The sequence below is a fragment of the Euleptes europaea genome, chromosome 7 (genome assembly GCF_029931775.1).
Source record: "Euleptes europaea isolate rEulEur1 chromosome 7, rEulEur1.hap1, whole genome shotgun sequence".
NCBI lineage: Eukaryota > Metazoa > Chordata > Lepidosauria > Squamata > Sphaerodactylidae > Euleptes > Euleptes europaea.
In genome coordinates this window covers 90988190-91009039 of record NC_079318.1, presented here as the reverse complement: position 1 = coordinate 91009039, position 20850 = coordinate 90988190, and the positions used below count along the sequence as shown (strand labels likewise).

General features: G+C 47.2%; 2 protein-coding genes across 2 annotated transcripts in view; one reads left to right on the top strand and one right to left on the bottom strand.

Annotated features, from left to right (window-relative positions):
* The first annotated feature begins 307 nt into the window (after positions 1 to 307).
* On the top strand, positions 308 to 18571 carry MSTO1 (misato mitochondrial distribution and morphology regulator 1). Its single transcript, XM_056853493.1, has 13 exons — positions 308 to 417; positions 2285 to 2420; positions 3769 to 3838; positions 6847 to 6951; positions 7210 to 7347; positions 7503 to 7620; positions 11830 to 11961; positions 14029 to 14181; positions 15097 to 15228; positions 16125 to 16309; positions 17368 to 17472; positions 17556 to 17674; positions 18339 to 18571. Exons 1-13 carry the CDS (start codon positions 337 to 339, stop codon positions 18569 to 18571), a joined length of 1707 nt encoding a protein of 568 aa, XP_056709471.1. The 5' UTR covers positions 308 to 336.
* A 1742-nt stretch (positions 18572 to 20313) lies between these two features.
* Positions 20314 to 20850, bottom strand: part of LOC130481050 (GON-4-like protein) — a 52218-nt gene continuing 51681 nt past the window's right edge. Inside the window, exon 31 of the mRNA XM_056853707.1 lies at positions 20314 to 20463. Within this exon, the coding sequence (XP_056709685.1) occupies positions 20314 to 20463 (150 nt within the window). The remainder of the gene's footprint in view (positions 20464 to 20850) is intronic.

Here is a 20850-nt window from a genome sequence, read left to right as displayed (position 1 = left end):
TAATAGAGGCTTTCCCTTTTTACCGGAAGTGTGCTTCAATTCTATGGTATGGCCTTTCGAGGTTCGTACGGCTCCTCCCTCTTACTAGTTTTCCAGCCACTGAGAGCGCTGAAAGTGTGCGGGGCCGCTCAGAAATACCTCGTCGGTAATTGGCGGCGTTTCCTCAGCCAATAGGAGCGGGGCTCGGTGCGCGCGCCGCCGCTGCCGCCGCGTTCTCCGTCCTCGAAGCCTCGCGCTGTCAACCGCTCCCTCTCCTCTTTCCCCTCCCCCCTGGCCTAATCAGCGAGCGCCACAGAGGGAGAGAAAGAGAGGCAGGTCAAGCAAGCGCGAGCTGGGATGTTGGGCCCCCGCGAGGTGGTGACGCTTCAGTTAGGCCACTACGCGGGGAGCGTGGGCGCCCATTGGTGGGGGCTTCAGGTAAAAGAAAAAAGAAAAAAAAGGCACGAGGAAGGGGGATGGGGGAAGAGGCGGCGATAACGACGTGCGTGGAGCCTCTGATGGGATGGCGAGGGGCGTGGCTAATCGCTGCTCGGCCACGCCCCCCTCGCTTACGGCCTTTGCTCTTTCTCATCCAATCAGAGGCTTCCGTCATCTAGGCATGGGGGAGGGGCTGGGTTGCTTCTGAGGGGAATCCTGAGGGGTTTTTTTTTAAAAAAAATTTCCGTTATAATGCGAGTTATAACATGTTTTTCATGTGTATGATATACACTTATACACATATTATACATATACGTTATATACACACACAAAACATAGACGCCTATGCACTAGGGTTGCCAACCTCCAGGCACTGGAGGAGAAAATAGACACCACTGTACTAGTATCAAAGAATAAGAAATTCAGTACAGGAGCGAAGAATACTTATAAGTGCAAACAAATATTTATATGCTACAGTGTCTAATACAATACGCACTTCATAAATATACAAAAAGAACCATTCATACAGTTGTAACACACATACACAAAATCATCGCTAGGATGGTGGTGAATGGAAAAAGTTCAATAGAAGGTGAAGTTTCTCTCAAGATATGCTCAACAGTCTTCTGTATTCATTCCATGCAGGTAAGCAGGTAAGTAGAGGTAATAAATATTAATTCAGGAGGAATAACTTCATGGAGGATACGGCCGTTTCAAATTCTTGACAATTTGAATTCTTCATCAGTCCTTCAAGCATTTTCCTCTTATATTGCACATCTTGATAATAAGTGTAGCTACACTTGTGAATGTTACCCTTCGTGGGAATTGAACTATATCCAGCACTTTGTAATTTATTATCAAGATGAGCAATATAAGAGGAAAATGCTTGAAGGACTGATGAGGAATTCAAATTGTCAAGAATTTGAAACGGCCGTATCCTCCATGAAGTTATTCCTCCTGAATTAATATTTATTACCTCTACTTACCTGCTTACCTGCATGGAATGAATACAGAAGACTGTTGAGCATATCTTGAGAGAAACTTCACCTTCTATTGAACTTTTTCCATTCACCACCATCCTAGAGATGATTTTGTGTATGTGTGTTACAACTGTATGAATGGTTCTTTTTGTATATTTATGAAGTGCGTATTGTATTAGACACTGTAGCATATAAATATTTGTTTGCACTTATAAGTATTCTTCGCTCCTGTACTGAACCTCCAGGCACTAGCTGGAGATCTCCTGCTATTACGACTGATCTCCAGCCGACAGAGATCAGTTCACCTGGAGAAAATGGCCGCTTTGGCAATTGGAATCTATGTAGGGTTGCCAACCTCCAGGTACTTAGCAAAAAGTAGACACTGCTGTACAATTGTTAGTTCCAACCCAAAAAAATACAGTCACAGTATTATACAAATGCAATTTCTTGTTTGCAAAATTGTCAACACACAACCCACCAACTACTGAATACATACAAAGATACAAAATTCTTCTTAGATAAGTAATATAAATATTTTAGTTCTTATGTTAACAATATTGTCTATAGAGACTAATCATATATGAATTCTTGTTTCAGACGCCAGTCTTCTTCTATAGACAATATTGTTAACATAAGAACTAAAATATTTATATTACTTATCTGATATAAGAATAATTGTGGATATTGATGGATCAGGGCATGGGTCTTCATTGCAATACTTAAAAGAACAAATATGACTCCGCCCTTCAGCTCAAAATCCTTGCTTTATTCAGCAAAGTATCTTACACAGAACCTGAGACAAAAAAATGCTGAATGACTGGCAGCCATTGTTGTATCTGGCATCTGATAGATGGGCATCAGTTTTCATTCTTCTCCATCCATCCCAGGAAGCATCATTCTGCTCCGATCCTGTGGACCAGCATTCTGTTGAAGGGATACGTCATGATGTGCTCTTCCGGACAGGGAGAACCTTCCAGGGGCAAGAGACATACACACCCCGCCTCATCGTCATGGACCTCAAAGGTGAGGCTGACGTAGGGTTGCCCACCTCCAGGTGATAGCTGGAGATCTTTCACTATTACAACTGATCTCCAGGTGACAGAGATCAGCTCCCCTGGAGAAAATGGCCACTTTGGAAGGTGGATTCTGTGGCATCATATCCCATTGAGGTCCCTCCCCTCCCCAAACCCCACTCTCCTCAAGCTCCATCCCCAAAACCTCCAGGTATTTTCCAACCCAGAGCTGGCAATCCTAGGTTGAAGGGGTACAGTGTTAAAGAACATTTAACTATGCCAGTGGGGAGGAGGAGAAGGCCCCCCTGCTTCTGCCTTCCCTCATTCACAGGTTGCAAACCTCAGGCAAAAAGCAGGGTCATGTGGGGATCACATAGTATTCATAGAACCATAGAGTTGGAAGGGACCACCAGGGTCATCTAGTCCAACCCCCTGCACAATGCAGGAAATTCACAACTACCTCCCCCCACACCCCCAGTGACCCCTACTCCATGCCCAGAAGATGGCCTAAGGTCATAGAATCAGCATTGCTGACATGGCCATCTAGCCTCTGCTTAAAAATCTCCAGGGAAGGAACACTTACCACTCCCAAGGAAGCCTGTTCCACTGAGGAACCACTCTGTTAGAAAATACTTCCTTATGTCTAGACGGAAACTCTTTTGATTTAATTTCAACCCATTGGTTCTGGTCCGACCTGGGGCAACAGAAAACAACTTGGCGCCATCCTCCATATGACAGCCCTTCAAGTACTTGAAGATGGTTATAATATCCCCTCTCAGTCTTCTCCTCTTCAGGCTAAACATACCCAGCTCCTTCAACCTTTCCTCATAGGACTTGGTCTCCAGACTCCTCACCATCCTGGTTGCCCTCCTCTGGACACGTTCCAGCTTGTCTACGTCTTTCTTAAATTGCAGTGCCCAAAACTGAACACAGTACTCTAGGTGAGGTCTAACCAGAGCAGAGTAGAACGATACCATCCATTTGCATAATCTGGACACTATACTTCTGTTGATGCAGCCCAAGATCGCACCCCCCAATGCGTATTCCACATCCCCCCAGTGCGTATTTCCTTGCCAAGGACTGAGATGCACACAATCGTCATCCTTTTCTATGTGAAGTCTCACAACCTTTTCTGAGGGTTGGTAGGGAGAAAGCACCTCTTTGCATTTGGGATCGCTGACTGGAACCAGACACTCTGGGTCCTCTGGTGCCGGCAGCCTCTGTGGTGCACCCCAATAAAAGGCCAGGGGAGAGTTTGCATTGCTCCCGGCTTCTGTTCCAATCCACGGTATCTGATGATGTTGGTTGGCAGCCGGGCGGCAGCCGTCAAAGTAATGACTTGTTTTGTTTCCACGCAGGGAGCCTGAGCTCTTTGAGACGGGAGGGATGCTTGTACCAGGATCCAAAAACAAACACACCTGTGGCATGGTGAGTCTTTTATTCCCACTTCTTGTAAGCAGGCAGCTACTTTTCACATGCTGGGAGCAGCCCTGTGGGATTCTTAGTAACAGGTGCCACAGAGAGCCATTGGCATAGCTGTGAGCGTTCAGGCCCTTGAGTGAACGCAGAATGCTGACCCTGGTGCGGAATGCTGGACGCCTCAAGCTGTGGATATCAGCTAAAATAAAACGTTTGTCCCTCATAATCCAAGGCTACTAGTCAAAATGTATACTAGTCATGATGCATACCTATTCTCTCCAGGATCAGAGGAGCATGCCCATTATATTAGGAAGCCCACAAACAAGACCACCGCAGCAGCATTATCCTGCCTGTGTTCCAAAGTACCTAATATATTAGGCCTGCTCCTCTGATCCTGGAGAGAATAGAAATACCTCATGAGTAGTATCCATTTTGACTAGTAGCCATGGATAGCCCTGTCCTTCATAAGAAAAACCCCGCTGGATCAGACCAAGGCCCATCAAGTCCAGCAGTCTGTTCACACAGTGGCCAACCAGGTGCCTCCAAGAAGCCCGCAAGCAAGTCGACTGCAGCAGCATTCTCCTGCCTGTGAGCCACAGCACCTCATATAATAGGCATGCTCCTCTGATCCTGCAGAGAACAGCTATGCATCCTGACTCATATCCATTTTGACTAGTAGCCATGGATAGCCTTCTCCTCCATGAACATGTCCACTCCCCTCTTAAAGTCTTCCAAGTTGGCAGCCATCGCCACATCCTGGGGCAGGGAGTTCCACAATTTGTGTGCTTTGTAGTCTTGGGAGCAACAATGTATTTTTTAGAGAAGGCGGGGGACAGCAGCCCTTTTTCTCACCCTGCACTTGTTCTATCGCACAGCTTTTTCACGGTTATCCCTCCTCCTTCCTCAGTCCCTGTGAGAGGAGAAAGAAAATTATGGAACTGTAAGATGACTATCATACAGCAGACAAAAGTATGCAAACTGGAAAGCATTACATATTCCAACCATGCCCAGTTTAAAGATCTGGGCATTTTTGATGTGGAACTCTTAATCCCCAAAACACACCCACTCCACCTTTTCAAGGTTGTCCGACAAGAGCCGAAAGAGTCAAAAACACCAAACGCAATAACCAGCAGAGTTAACAATTGAAATAAGGTAAACCGTGAGAAGAGTCAACATTTTGAAACAGGAGTGGGTAAATTCTTTCAGCCTGAAGGTCATATCTGGGTCTTCACCCTTTTTCGAAGGCTTCAAATTGGACATTAACTCTTCCGTTCCCAAGAGTGGTTTCCTGTATGTATGGGGAATCGGAAAAACTCAGAGCCCTTAAAACCGGCCAATGATCCAGATGTGGCACTCCTGCTCCTAACAACACTTGGGGCTACGGGTGTTTTTAACAATCCGGGAGCCTCTGCCCACTAGGTGATGCTGCAGTCTCGCAGGCTAATGCTTCCCGACAAATTAAGTCGGTTGAAGGTCAGATGAAAAGCTCGTGTGGGCCCGTTGTTGCCTCTGGGCTGTAATTTCCTGCCCCTGTTTTACAAAATCGAAGGGCTTGAACACACAGTATTATTAAAAATAATTTGTAGTACAAATGGCCATCTGAAAAACTCTGGTTGATATCATTCCTTCATAGTAACAAATCTGGAAATTCACACAATTCAATTAAGATCTCGGCAGAGGCTTCCACAAAATCCTCATCAGGAGTCAAATGCCTAGACTGTAAGAGCCCACAAGCTTGCAATGGGTTTTGTATCCAGTGCTTCAGTTGCATCAAGCTTTTCAGATCGCGGGTGTTCGAGATCTGTAATATATTCAGACTACTGGACAAAACAGAGGGAAATAACCCAACCTAAAAACAAAGTTGGGTACCCAAAAGGCTGGGTGAAAAAGGTTGAGGCTGTGGCTCAGTGACAGAGCATCTGCTTGGCATGCAGAAGGTCCTAGGTTCAATCCCCGGCATCTCCAGTTAAAGGTACCAGGCAGGTAGGGGATGTGAAAGACCACTGCCTGATACCCTGGAGAGTCGTGGGGAAGGACCGTGGCTCAGTGACAGAGCATCTGCTTGGCATGCAGAAGGTCTCAGGTTCAATCCCCGGCATCTCCAGTTAAAGGGACTAGGCAAGCAGATGATGTGAATGGCCCTTGTCTGAAACCCTGGAGAGCCGCTGCCAGTCTGAGTAGGCAATACTGACTCTGATGAACCAAGGGTCTGATTCAGTATAAGGCAGTTTCATGTGTTCATTAACAAGGAGCCAAAACATAATCCTTTACACAAGCCCTCCTTACAAGCCACCTGCAAGTTCCAGTAGCGGCCTAAGAGTCCAGCCCAGCCTTATCTAGTCAGGGCTTGGAAGCTGAGCCAGGGCTGGCTGTGGTCAGTACTTGGATGGGAGACAATCAAGAAAGACTGGGGTCACTATGCAGAGAAAGGCCACGGCAAGCCATTTCTGCTCATCTCTTGCCTAGAAAACACCCAAGGTCCTGGGTTTGCCATGAGTCAGTTGCGACTTGACAGAAGGCAATTATTATTACGATCAACATAGAACGATCAACATAATTTGGCACAAAAAAGCTTGAGAGATTTATAATTTACTTGCATGTAATAGGCCAATGAACATCACTTCTATAAGTGGCCAGCAAAAATTAAAATGCTGACGAAACATGCATTCTGAAATGCATGTTTGGTCAGTGTTATAATTTTTACTGGCTTCCAATACAGTCAGTAATGTTGTGAAAAGTGGTTGTCTGTAGTATGTTAAACAGAATCTCTATAAATAACCAGCCTTTTGATTTAACACCGTAGGGTTGGATGGTGCAAGATGTGTCGCCCCTACAGTGGCTATCTGCATAAAAATGTAATTTCCACGTTGGCCTTGTTGAATCTCTAAGGTGTAGAGCATTCTGTGGCCAAGAACTAAACTTCTAGCTTGTGTCCCCTCTTGCAGAGAAATGTTGCATCTCTGCACAAGTTCAAGCACGCTGTTAACGTGGTAAAAAGGAAAGGTTTCCCTTTTCAGGAAGGGGAATCTGATGACCCATCAAGAAGACCCATCCCCCAAGAACCCTTTCATGAACAGCCTCAACAGATCTGAGGTAATATCCCCAGGGATCCACATTGATTTGTGTGTGTGTGTTTGTGTGTGTGTGTTCACCTTGCTCTCATTCTATTTCAGAGCGACAGATCCTCCAATGGCGATTTTGCTCCTGGGACTCCCCCTGGTGGTAAAGATGTGTGTCTGCTTCGCAGGCATGGCTGCCTGTCAGGGTAGAATGGGGAGGGGGGAGAGCAGGCGGGGGGGGGGATCCATTTACAGAGGATAGTTGAGGGGAGTTTCCTGCTCCGTCTGCCTCATGGCTGCTGCACTCCTTTGCCCAGACAGGATTCCACTCCTTGCGAGACAAGCTGAGGCTTCGAAGGCACCTAATGTGGAGTACAGAATGAACGTTTGGTCAGACTTCCTCCGGACACACCTGCATCCTCGTAGCATCTTGACAATCCACCAATACAATCATGACGGGTAAGGAGCTTTTCTCCACATGTCTTGCCCGGTGGAGAATGGGCAGGACAAACAAACCAGCGTCCTAAAATTCTGGGCCCCTTTGGAACGTACCAGCCAGGCTCTCCCGTCCCAGGAGGGGACCTTTCAGAACGATCTTGCCGCTTTTATTTCAGGGAATCTGGCCGCCTGGAAGCCTTTGGGCAAGGGGAAAAGCTCCTGCAAGATCCCACATACCTCGAGGAGCTCGAAGACAGGCTCCACTTCTACGTGGAAGAGTGTGACTATTTGCAGGTGAGCATTGCTTGCAGTCGCCTGTGGGACCTTCATTAAGCGAGGGCCCCTTGAAAGGGTGGCCACCCTCTGTCGCGGTTCGGGCCGTTAAGTGCCTACACTCTTAGAAAGGACCCCTTCCTGAGAAGGGATATGTTATCTTATTCAGCGAGACACCACTAGACCGGAATCAACGGTTCCTAGAAACTTGTTATCGTTCCTAGAACATCTCTTGAACACGCCAATAAATTTATAATAATGGACAAGAGTAGAAGTATATTAAAAACACATTTATTTACATTATACAATATATGCTTTTTGGTTGCAAAGCCTTAAAATATCATATAAGGATAGACATCATTAGTCTTAAACATGTTTATGTAGCAAGTAATCATTCACATTCTCTATGCCTCCATAAAGAAGTATTTTAGTCAGAATATATTCATAAAGTATCCTTAGTGCAATGCACCTTCATTCAGAATATAAGGTTACAGAAATCCTGTCAAAATATGGTTAATTCTTTGGAGAAAGATTTGGTTAGAAGCATCCTAACTTAAATCATTCAAAACATCATAACATTTCTGTACAGAAGACACACTATACCTTGCTGTGTCATCTGGAGTCCTTTAAGAGTCTAAACTCTATGAGAACATATGAAGTTATCCCAGAGTATCTGTATTTGCTAAGTCTTGAATCCTTTAAAGACTTCTATTAATATTCTTAACTGATCATCATTAAGATCAGGCATTGTCTATGTACATGCTATGCATGCTCTTTCTAGTTTTAGACAGCAATGCTGAATATATAAATACTATGTGTTAGCTTAAAGCTGTTAAAGTCTCTTTGACTGTGCCAATCTGTGTATGTGCTGTACAATGTATCAGCATTGTGCATATCTCACAGAGTACAGAGAGTCTCCTTTCCCTTCAGGAAATCTCTGGTCTCTTGCTCTGAGGAGGTTCAGAAGTCCCTCTGTTAAGTAGAGGACGTTCTGACACAATCTCAGAGGTCTAGCTATTAGCCCTGTATTCAGGATGCTTCTTAGCATTGGTAAGCCAAATAGGTTTAGTTTTGTAAGAATCCATAAATCCAATGGACTCAGCGTTCCAATATATGGAAAGGTCACTGCACTTAGATTCCTATTCAAAGAATAGAAATTCTAAGGGTCTCTATCCTCTTCTAGGAATAGAGCAGTCTCACAAGAAGACTGTAAGTAAGATATGTTGAAATATCCAGATCTTGATACTTCAAGATACCTCTGAGAACTACTGTCCACGCAAGGACCAGAGTTTCAATGTTTTACATCTCAAGCCTTTTGAGATGGAGAAGTGCTACATCAGACAGCTGCAGTCTGCCAGTCATAGCACTCTAAAGTGCTAGCTGTATTGAAGCTGTATTTATACTATTTCTAGACCCATTAAGAGTGAAGAAGGCTCCTTTATCCCCTCCTTCTTATCCTTCCAGAGGGGTGCCTTTATTTCCTCTTATCAGTTGTCAGGAGCAGTGTTGAACTGGCTTAGTGAGCAAGTGCTCATGTCCTCTGATATCTTATTGTCCAAATATGGACATCCTTCCCTTTCACTCCTCTGTGCTTAAAATATAAACCCTCATTTCTGAGTTACATGATCACATTACATATTTAATTTCTATACCATCCTCTTCGTTAGGACTATACGCATTAAATGAGACTACTTAGAAATCTGTAGCACAACATTTAACTATATAACTAAGAAAACACAATTATAGCTGACATTGTCACTTGCAAAGTGTCATTGTTTACATTTGGTCAGCTGCATAGCCTTCAGAAGGCAAGAAAACATATTACTCTTATCTTAAGAGAACTGTAATGCCTTTAAGCTATATTAAGCACAGTTTCAGCTATTAATGCACTCTTAGTACATTAAGATATCTTAAAACCTTGAAAAGGCCAAGTATTCTGCCTTTGGTATTCTTTGAGATTCTGACATCTGGCAGCTGAGTCAGAAAGGTGACTTTTGCACACTTAGATAGATAAGAGAAAGTGCTTTACACTGCCCCTTCAAGGATAAAGCTAGAGTAACTTTAGTAGATAGCTTTTGATAGAGCTGACCTTAAGAGCATTCTGTCAACCTTCTGTAAGCTGACAGGCTTTTCATTAATATTACACAATATTATATGAGCAGTGGCTCAGTTTGCATGATGTGTTTAAGCTCTATAAGGAATTAATTCTGCACATGTTCACAGAATACCATGATTATGTCAGAGACTGTTACACCTCTTGTGGGTGCTAGGAAAGGGGAGTAAACCAGACCCAAGTTCCCTGCTAGTGGAGGCTGTGTAGCTGGATATTAGGGGGGAAATGTTTTTACAGTAAAAGTTGTTCAGCAGTGGAATCAGCTGCCTAGGGAGGTGGTGAGCTCCCCCTCACTGGCAGTCTTCAGGCAGTGGCTGGACAAACACTTGTCAGAGATGCTCTAGGCTGATCCTGCATTGAGCACAGGGTTGCACTAGATAGCCTGTATGGTCCCTTCCAACTCTGTGATTCTCTGCATTCCCCTGCTACCTGCAGATTTTTCTGTATGGTTCTTATTTGGGACATCCATGTTTGCCCCTTGTTGAGAACAGGGATGGCCAACTTCTTCAGCCCCAAAAGCTTCATCCTGCCTAGCCAAGCTGCTCAGGAACCAACTTTTCCACCACACACACCTCCTTACTTTCTGCTTCTCCCTAGACCATGTCCAGGGCAGGGCAATTCACACAGAAGATTCCTCTGTGTACTGAGTAAGAGGATATGGCAGAAGAGAAAAAAAGAGTTGCACTTACTTGTAACAGCTGTTCATCGAGTGTCTTCTGTGCAGGCACACATTGGGGACTGCACAGAAGATCGATGATGAACTGTCTATTGGACAGCTTTCACCTTTAGGAAGTTTCTCCTAATATTTAGCTGAAAACTACAGGGAGTTAAAGCTTGGCTAAATTTCAGAAGACACTTTCTAATGCCCTGAGCTGCTCTGACAGTGGAAAACACTGCCCGGGGACGTGAAGAAAAAGAAGAGTTGGTTTTTATATGCCGACTTTCTCTACCACTTAAGGGAGACTCAAACTGGCTTACAATCACCCTCCCCTCCCCACAAGAGAAACACCCTGTGAGGTAGGTGGGGCTGAGAGAGCTCTAAGAGAGTTGTGACTTGCCCAAGGTCACCCAGCTGGCTTCATGTGTAGGAGTGGGGAAACCAACCCGGTTCACCAGATTAGCCTCCGCCACTCATGTGGAGGAGTGGGGAATCAAACCCGGTTCTCCAGATTAGAATCCACCGCACCATGTGGTGGAGTCTCCTGCACTCGGAGCTTTTTAAGTAGGGGCTGGATGGCCATCCGTCAGGGATACTGTCCTTGTGGATGACAGCATTGAGCAGAGGTGGGGATCTATAAGCCAGGACCCTGGGGGCATCCTCTCATTATGTTGGGAGGAACACCGGGGAACAGAGGTGCGTTTGACTGGACCAGCATTCTTCAGCCTTCCTCCAAGTGGCCCGGGCCCCTTCTAGCAACAAAATGCAGAGGGTGTTCCTTCCTTCAGCGCCGAGGGGAAGCTGGCCGGCTGCGTTCCGCTTGGGCCGTGTCCTTTCTTGGAAACTTGCTTGAGAAGCAGCACAGTATAAGCTCCAGGTGAGGCGCTCCAGCGATGCACTGCTTCCGAGAGACCGGCTGTCCCTCAACCTTTCCCACACCTAAGGGAAGACAGACAGGAGTGGCTGAGACAGGAACACTGCGCAAGCACCACGCGTGGCTTGGCCGGGGCTGGAGGGCTGCGTAGAGGAACCAGCCAGGGCGGCAGACAGCCATCCTGGCCCTAGAGGGGAATACACAACAATGGATCCCCCGGGGCTGAATAGGGTCAGAGGAGTCCTATTGCACGGCAGATGATGATTTTCATTATGTCAATAAAGGTTTGAATGAATGAATGATGATTTGCTGCGCCCCAGCATTTCTCCGCTGCTGTAATCATGCAGATAACTTTCTACATTGTACCACTGCATCCCGAGTTCCTTCTTTGCAACGCCCCTCCCACCTTCAGACTGGGATGTCAGAACTCGGAGATCTCCATACGTGCTCGTGTCTGACGGAGGGAGCATTGCCTCTCGAAAACCCATGCCCTGAAAATCTTGTTGGCCTCTTCGGGCGCTACTGCATTCAAATCGAGCTCTACCCTCTGAAAATGCCTCCCCCTGTTTTTTTCTCTTTTCACAGGGCTTCCAGGTCCTCTGCGACTTGCACAACGGGTTTTCGGGGGTTGGGTCAAAGGTCACGGAGCTGCTGCGAGACGAATACACAGGGAAGGGAATCCTGAGTTGGGGGCTGACACCAGTGCTTAGAACCCCTGTAAGTATGGCTCTGGTCTCTCTCCCCCACCAAAGGTTGATGGGTGAGAGTGAAAGTTTGGGGGTGGGTAACAGTTCTCACTGAAGGGGGCAGTACCATGTCCTGCACAGTGTTAGGCCGGGCCTGGCAAGACTGGGGTTTCAGTCCCCTCTCTGTTTTGGACAAGTCACTCACCCTCCACGGCAGAGCGGTTTATTTATTTGATTTTTATTCTGCCCTTTCCCAACCAAGGCGGCTCACATCCAACACAAACATCAACATATTTCAATTGAAAAGAAGAACATCATAGCACACCATAATGAGAGCCAGCATGGTGTCGTGGTTAAGAGCGGCAGACTCTGATCTGGAGAACTGGGTTTGATTCCCCACTCCTCCACATGAGCAGTGGAGGCTAATTGGTGAACTGGGTTGGTTTGCCCGCTCCTCCACACAAAGCTAGCTTGGTGACCTTGGGTTAGTCACAGTTCTCTTAGAGCTCTCTCAGCCCCACCTACTTCACAGGGTGTCCGTTGTGGGGAGGAGAAGGGAAGGTGATTGTAAGTCGGTTTGATTATGCTTTAAGTGGTAGAGAAAGTAGGCCTATAGGAACCAACTCTTCTCCTCCATAAGCCAAAGAAGAACAGGTTTCCCCCGCAAGGAGCTTACAACCTAACAGTTACATGCTCAACCTGTTTAACCCCCTCCTGGATCTAGGTAATAACATTCTGAATTAAAGAGAACTCCCCCCAAAGGAACACTCAGAAGTAGAATCCAACAGCTGCTGTCAGCAGTGGTGCAGATCTGTCTTTGGGTCCCCCCATTGGGTAGAAAGGCAGGGTATAAATAAATAAATTTGGGTTCTAGCATATTGCACATTGCCTTTGGGTCATTTAAATGCCTCCCACCCAATCAGCCCCCTCTTAAACAGGTCTCATGAACTGGCCTATACCTTCCCAGGGCTTCCTCTTGTGTATTCCGTTCCCTGAAGCACGTTCTTTCTCAGCTGCGGCATCAGTTCTTCGGAACAGTCTCCCAGCAGTGGTCCCATGGTCTCCCGCTGTGGCACCTTTCCAGAGGCACTCTACAGCTGTCTCGTTTTAATATAGTCGAGGATGCCTGCCTTTGCTACCCTGAGCTTCTTGGAGGGAGGATACAAGCGCGATAATTAAGAGAAGGGCTGCCCTTGGGAGAGGGGAGGATACTAATGCAGATAACACGAACGGCTCCTGCCGCTGGACGTGAAGGCCTCCAGTCTGGTGTTTATCCCACCACAACAGCCTGGTGTAGAAACAGGAACATGAGAGCTGCAACTTGACGTGGAGTTGCTACCTCCAGGTAGCCGTTCGCGTGGATGCTTTGCACGCTGAGCAGTGCATCCAGCACCATCCCCCAAAGTTCCCTGCTTCTCGCACTGCGGTTTCCCTCTTGTCGCTTCCCTGGTTAGACCTCCTCCCCTGTGAACGCTTTCCTGCCATTTACGGAGATCACAGCTCGTTTGCTCCCAGGTTGGAGGGACCAGAGATGCTTTAAGATGTGTGGTATGGAGAGAGTGGACAGGGAGAAGCTTTTCTCCCTCTCTCATAATACCAGAACGCGGGGTCATCTGCTGAAGCTGGAGGGTGGGAGATTCAAAACTGATAAAAGGAAGTCTTTCTTCACACAACACATAGTTAAATTGTGGAACTCCCTGCCCCAGGATGTGGTGATGGCTTACAACTTGGAAGGCTTTAAGCGAGGAGTGGACATGTTCATGGAGGAGAGGGGTATTCATGGCTACTAGTCAAAATGGATACTAGTCATGATTCATACCTCTTCTCTCTAGGATCAGAGGAGCATTCCTATTGTATTAGGTGCTGTGGAACACAGGCAGGAGAATGCTGCTGCATTCGTCTTGTTTGTGGGCTTCCTAGAGGCCCCTGGTTGGCCACTGTGTGAGCAGACTGCAGGACTTGATGGACCTTGGTCTGATCCAGCGTGGCCTTTCTTATGTTCTTAACGGAGGCATACATTTGTGGGTATGGGTGAACAGGCCCGCTCATATTCCAGCTCCCGCTCAATAGCACTTCTGACTAGTCTTCCCTCTGGCAGAATCCACAGCTGGGCTTCTACAGGCTCATGAACACCGTCCTGGGGTTGGTCCATCTTTCCAGCCACAGCTCGCTCTTCTGCCCCTTGTCACTGAACGGGAGCCTGGGGCTCAGGCTGGAGCCGCCCGTTGCACTCCCGTATGTGCAGTACAATGTGAGTGTGCATGTGGAAATCTTTGGGCTACACAGTAAGACGATGGGGTGGGGTTATGGGTGCACACCAAGTGTGTGGTGAGGGAAGGTACTTGTGTATCTCATATTGACATTAGGAAAAAGTTTTTTTTACAATAAGAGTAGTTCAGCAGTGGAATTGGCTGCCTAGGGAGAGTAGGTGAGCTCCCCTTCACTGGCAGTCTTCCAGCAGCGGCTGAACGAACACTTGTGAGGGATGCTTTAGGTTGATCCTGCATTGAGCAAGTGGTTGGACTAGATGGCCTGTATGGCCCCTTCCAACCCTATGATTCTATGACCCTCCCCTACTACTGTGTAGCTTCCCGTCCTACTGATCAAATAGAGCAGTCAAAATGAATTGCATATATTATCATGAAACAGACATTCTGAGCACCATGTAGCTATATATGTATATGCGTATCCCTTTATTAGATTTAATAATATTAAATTTGTATAACCATTTATATTTTAGATATTATAGTTGATGATATAGTAATCGATATAAGTAGAAGTCAATAACTCCTTTCGCATGGATTTGAATTTTGCTGGAGGGAGGAGGATAATTATATACAAGCCCCACTTAGTTTAAAAGATGTATTTATTTGTAAGATTAAAAGATTAATGCTAGGTGATACAGAATGATGTATCTCTGCTCATAGATGAAGATCCTGTTTTAGGTATGGAGCACTGATTATGTATATGGAGTGTGTATGTGTTGTTTTTATGTTGTTTGAAAAATAAAAAAAGAAATTAAAAAAAGAAATTCCAAGTACCAGAAGGGGTTTCTGTCCCTCACAGTTCACCCATCTCTCTCTCTTGAATATTGCCTGCTGGGGAGCAGGAGTCCGTCTTCAGAAAAGAAACTAATTTTTGTCTTGCTTTCATCGCCCGCTGGCAGGCATCTCTGGACTATCACACGAGCGCTATCCTAGCAACGGCCCTGGACACATGGACGGTTCCTTACCGACTCCAGGCCTCGAATTTCTCTATGGCCCACCTCGCGGAAGCCCTGAACTTCTCGGGAAGGAAGGTACAGTCTGGCTTCATCTTTCTAACCAGCCCTCACCCTCCGAGAAGGACGAGGCTGAGGTTGGAGAGGGCAGAAGCTTCCGTCAGGGCTCAGTGCGCACGTGCATTTACAGGATTCTCAAAATCTAGTTCCTACTCTAGATTCTCTAGTTCCATTCTTTTAAAAACTTGATTTTTATGTTATTGCGGGGGGCAATTTGTAATAAGCCTCAAAGGCTTATTGCATTTTAAAATAATACCAGCAGCTGCCTGAGTGGTGTAGTGGTGAAGAGCCAGTGTGGTGTAGTGATTTAAGAGCTGTGGTTGAGAGTGGCAGACTAATCTGGTGAACTGGGTTGGTTTCCCCACTCCTACACACGACGCCAGCTAGGTGACCTTGGGTTAGTCACAGTTCTTTCAGAGCTCTCTCAGCCCCACCTACCTCACAGGGTGTCTGTTGGGAGGGGAAGGTGATTGTAAGCCGCTTTGATTCTTCCTTAAGTGGTAGAGACAATCGGCATATAAAAACCAACTCTTCTTCTTCTCCCCTCCCTCTGAGCAGGCAGATGGAGTGGCTACTGCATGGGGCTACCCTGTAAGGCGAGGACCCAAATGTCCATGGGGGGGGGCATTGCTGTTTGCCTTCCCCTCCAAAATACAAATAATTCTGGTTCCTCAACCAGGGCCCATTGGAGAAAACATTCTTCCTTGGTCGCAGAACATTGCTTACCATACTTCGACCAAAACGGCATTTCCTCTTGAGGAGATCTGACTTTGCATCATTCTTACGACCCAGCTATGACTGATCCGAGGGCTGGAGGGTCTGATCCTTTCCAATCCTGCTTCTCCGGGTAAATGCCATACACCAGATCCCTTGAGGAAACACAACCCACCCCCTTATTCCCATTTCTTTGCCAGGTGGCAACTGCAGTCGCTGCAGTGCCCTTTCCCGCAGCCCCGTCACAGTCCCTTCCTGACGCGTTGTGTGCCCACCAGTCAGCCATGCCCTGGACCCCGTTGTCTTCCTGCGGCAAGCCAGGAGACGGCCGCTGTTTCACTCAGTCCGTTGTGCTGCGGGGAATTGCCAAAGATCGTCTGGTCAGGTAGGAAGCTCCTGAATTTTGCATTTCCAAGTCTCCGTCTAGATTAGCCGAGCAGGGGCTGGAGGGTCTATTGTTGCTGCTGTGGTTCATCTGCCTCGGTGGAGCTGAGGCAGCAATTTCAGAATCGGGAGGAGGAGCTGGCACTAAGGCAAACTGATTTTAGCAGTAAGCAGGAGTCAGAACTGGAAACTAGAACTCCTTCGGAGAAACAGTCTTGAAACCTGACCTAGTCCTCACGGAGATAGTCAGCCTGTCTCTGGATTGTACCACTGCAGAAGGCGGGTGGTGATTTACATGAAGGAACTTCCTGATAGGGAAACCAGCATTTCGGAAGCCTGTTATGCCCAAACACCAGGCCTTAAACAGGAGACCAGTCTTTTCTGGTGGCCTTTACGCTCAAACCAGGCACTCCAAAAAGAGTTTCGACTTGCAAAACCCTTTTCAGCTCCTAAGAGAGAGCAAAAGATTGAAACGTCAGACTCTAAAGGAAGTCACTGCTCCCAGTCACTCTAATCGGGCCGAGTGCGTAGTCCACCTGCCATTCAAAATGGATCCAAAACCCAGACTGGGATGGTATTCCTTCTTCCTGTTCAGAGACCAGAAAACCACTTGGGGAATCAGAATCATAGAGTTGGAAGGGACCAACAGGGTCATCTAGTCCAACCCCCTGCAGGAAGTTCACAACTACCTTCCCACACCCCCAGTGACCCCTATTCCATGCCCAGAAGATGGCCAAGGTGCCCTCCCTCTCATGATCTGCTTAAGGTCACAGAATCAGCATTGCTGACAGATGACCATCTAGCCTCTTCTTAAAAACCTCCAGGGAAGGAGAGCTTACCACCTCCCGAGGAAGCCTGTTCCACTGAGGAACTGCTCTAACTGTAAGAAAGTTCTTCCTATGGAAACTCTTGATTTAATCTCAACCCGTTGGTTCTGGTCCGACCTTATGGGGCAACAGAAAACAATTCGGCACCCTCTTCTCTATGACAACCCTTCAAGTACTTGAAGATCGTAGCTTCAAGAGGAACATCTCCAACCCCTTCTTCTTTCTCTTTAAGCAAACCCCCTCCAGGTTGTGAGCCCAAATCTGTCCTCCACATGTGCGAGACAGGAGAGGAGGTGCTGGCCCGCTACTTGTACACCACGTACCCCACTACCCTCAGGTGACAAAGGGGGACAGGACGGGGGGAGGGAGCAGGTAGCACTCCCTGCTCTCGTGGGTAACGCCGGCTTTGTTTTTGTCCAGCAGCACCCTGCACCTACTGCCAGGGCCTTGCCCGCTGCAGGCCCCCTACCCCCAGTTCTTCTCCCCTCTGCTGGACAAGCATGGATTCCTTTTGGACACCCCCGCCAGGGCATCAACAGGTAAGGGGCTAGGGGGACCCACACAGTGTGTGTGGGATATTAAACATTGGGGCAGAATGGCACCCCTTCTGTGTCTCCGCAAGGCACACTGCCGCTATTGAGAATTTGGGGTGGGAAGGAAAGGGGCCACCGTATTGGGCAGATGAATAAGGCCAACTACATTGCCGAAGACATGGGGTGTGTGGCGGGGGAGGAACCCCCGGAGCATCAGCCTTCCTGTCCGCTTCATTCAAAAGGCCACTTGGTGAATAGACCCAGGGTCCTTTTCAGCCAATTGATTGAGAAGCTCCGTTCTGGAATATTCAGTGGTGCTCTGGAGGGAGACAAATATGGGGGATTCACTGGTTATCACCAGAAGGGTGCAAGTGGGATTGACTGGGTTAACATCACCAGCATTTCCACTGACTTTTGGCCTCAAGCTCCTGCTCCGATCAATAATGCTGACTCAAAGTCTGCCCTCACACCCCTGTGGAACTGCTGAGGGAACGCCCAGCCAGGCACCAATTCCCACTCACCAAGAAGCAAAGGGGGTGGTGACTTTGCACAAACCACAGCCCTGTTTAAGCGAGACTCACCCCCCAAAGCACAAAGCCCCACCCAGGGCAGAGCGCTTTTCCCTCTGAGGGTGCTGCTCCTACACCCCCCCTCCCTTTCCACCCTCCAGCTGTTGAAAGCATTCCCGTGGTCACCGCCCTGCAGTCCTCGGCTCTCCTGCACAGAACCCTCGGCGTGTTCCACCAAGAGTTGCGCCGGTTGGACGTCCGACGCTGGGCGAGCTTTTTCACTGCGGGGGTTGAGCTCGACGACTTCCAGGAGGCCTTGGAGGAGTTGAGGACGCTGTCCCACTGCTACCGAGAGAGCGGAGCGGGGGAAGAGTCGGAGGACGAAGCGGACTGATTCCCCTCGGGCGAGGAGGCAGGATTGTTAATCAGCCAAACTTGTATGGACATGATTGTATATGTTTTATGTTTATATATTTTGTTTGTGTATTAAAATAAAAAATTTAAAACATTAAAACAAAAAAGATTTACGCAATTTTACTCCACTTTTGTGAACCAGTGGCAGCATCTGAAAAAGTGGACTCCGAACCACAAATGTTTATGCAGGAATAAAATCGTTGGGGGGGGAACTTGCTGGCGTGCCTCTTAACAGTCCCTGTGGTGTCCTGTGCTGCTGTTACATGTCTGGGGGGTGGTTCTTAGGGATGCACCCCCACGCACACTCACCTTCCACTCCAGAACCTTGCTGATTGGTCCTGTGAAACAACTAAAGAAAAAGGGGAACAAAGAAACTCAACCTAAAAGTCAGGGGAAACCAAAGGGGTTGAGCTAAACACTAATATAGCAACCAATAAATCTGTGTTTATTATATATTGTGCACAATTGTATTTTAAAACGCAGGGCCTAAAATACAGGCTTCCTAAAAAGCACAAATATAGTTACAAATATTAGCAACACATTACAGTTGATGTTAGTACGTAAAACGACCAAAATCTGACAAGACGTGTTTCGGCCTTTTACAGGCCTTCCTCAGTGGTCATACATACACAATTTTACAATATGCATCCTGACATATATACAAACGTTGTACAAGGTTAAAATATATATATAAAAGCCTTTTATTCTGTGTGGCTTTATGTTAGAATAGTTTGTCCATGTGCCTTAAAACATGGCTCAGGGCTACACCTTGTATATGGTGTCCAGTGTTTCAGATGTGTATAACATCAACAAACGTGAAGAAGCCGAAATGCATCTGGTCAGATTTTGGTCGTTTTATGTACTAACATCAACTTAGTAATATTTGTAACTATGTTTGTGCTTTTTAGGAAGCCTGTATTTTAGGCCCTGCGTTTTAAAATACAATTGTGCACAATATATAATAAAAATAGAAGCCAGCATGGCGCAGTGGTTTGGAGCGGTGGACTCTGAACTGGAGAACTGGGTTTGATTCCCCACTCCACATGAGCAGTGGAGGCTAATCTGTTGAATTGGATTTGTTTCTCCACTCCTACGCACGAAGCCAGCTGGGTGACCTTGGGCTAGTCACACTCAGCCCAACTACTTCAGAGGGTGTCTGTTGTGGGGAGGGGGAGGGAAGGTGATTGTAAGCCGGTTTGATTCTCCCTTAAGTGGTAGAGAAAGTTGGCATATAAAAACTAACTCTTCTTCTAGAATTATTAGTTGTTATATTAGTGTTTAGCTCAACCACTTTTGTTTCCCCTGATTGGTGCTGTGAACACGGAAACGGGCTCATCTACCCCAAATGAATGGCTTTATTCATTAATATTAAATTGCACAATAAATATTCATACAGGAAAGACTGTACATAGTTCCTACTATTAAAATATTTACATCATGTATTGTTGAAGAGCAAGTGCAACCCTGTCCATTTCCACTACACAACAAATCCCCCTCCCTTTTCACGTGCAACCGTTCTTCCAAGGCAGCGTCTGTGGGGTGTTTGCAGGGGTGGGATGGGGCAGGCAGCAGCTGGCGTTATAACCAAGTCACAGGGCGGGTATCCGCTGCAACGAGGAGGGGTGGGCGCGCCTGCTGCAGTCTCTCAGAACCGCGGCGAACAAGATATCCCCTCAAAGCCACGGCCCAGGGAAGCAGGGCCGGTTCTCCGGCCTGGCAGAGTCATTCCTCCTGCTCTTCTTCAGAGAGGGCGGGATCTTTGTCTGAGAGCTGGTCCGTGTTGCTGGTGCTGGCGCCGTCGTCTTCGTCATCCGAGCTGACGTCGCAGGCAGTGTGGAACAACGTCATCAGCTCCCTGAACCGGTGGGCCACCTGAGAGAAGAAGTGCACAGGTAAGAGCAGGGGTGTTGAACTCAATTGTTACGAGGGCCGGATTTGACACAAATGTCACTTGGTTGGGCTGGGCTCGCCAGCTCAGATCCAGAGTGGGTGGGTGTGTGGCTAGCTCACGGGCCAGATAAGAGCTTTCAAGGAGGCAAAGCCAGCCTGCAGGAGAGATATTCTGGCAATACTGAAGAAGAGTTGGTTTTTTGAATGCTGACTTTCTCTAACCAGCTTACAATCACCTTCCCTTCCCCTCCCCACAACAGACACCCTGTGAGGTAGGTGAGGCTGAGAGAGTGTGACTGGCCCAAGGTCACCCAGCTGGTTTCATGTGTAGAAGTGGGGAAACCAACCCGGTTCACCAGATTAGAATCC

Excerpts from the sequence above, each read along its gene's own strand:
- MSTO1 (XM_056853493.1), top strand. The coding sequence starts at position 337 with ATGTTGGGCCCCCGCGAGGTGGTGACGCTTCAGTTAGGCCACTACGCG. Across the intron at positions 3,839-6,846 it reads ACAAACACACCTGTGGCATG|GAAGGGGAATCTGATGACCC; the intron begins GTGAGTCTTTTA and ends TTCCCTTTTCAG. Across the intron at positions 17,675-18,338 it reads CCCCGCCAGGGCATCAACAG|CTGTTGAAAGCATTCCCGTG; the intron begins GTAAGGGGCTAG and ends TCCACCCTCCAG.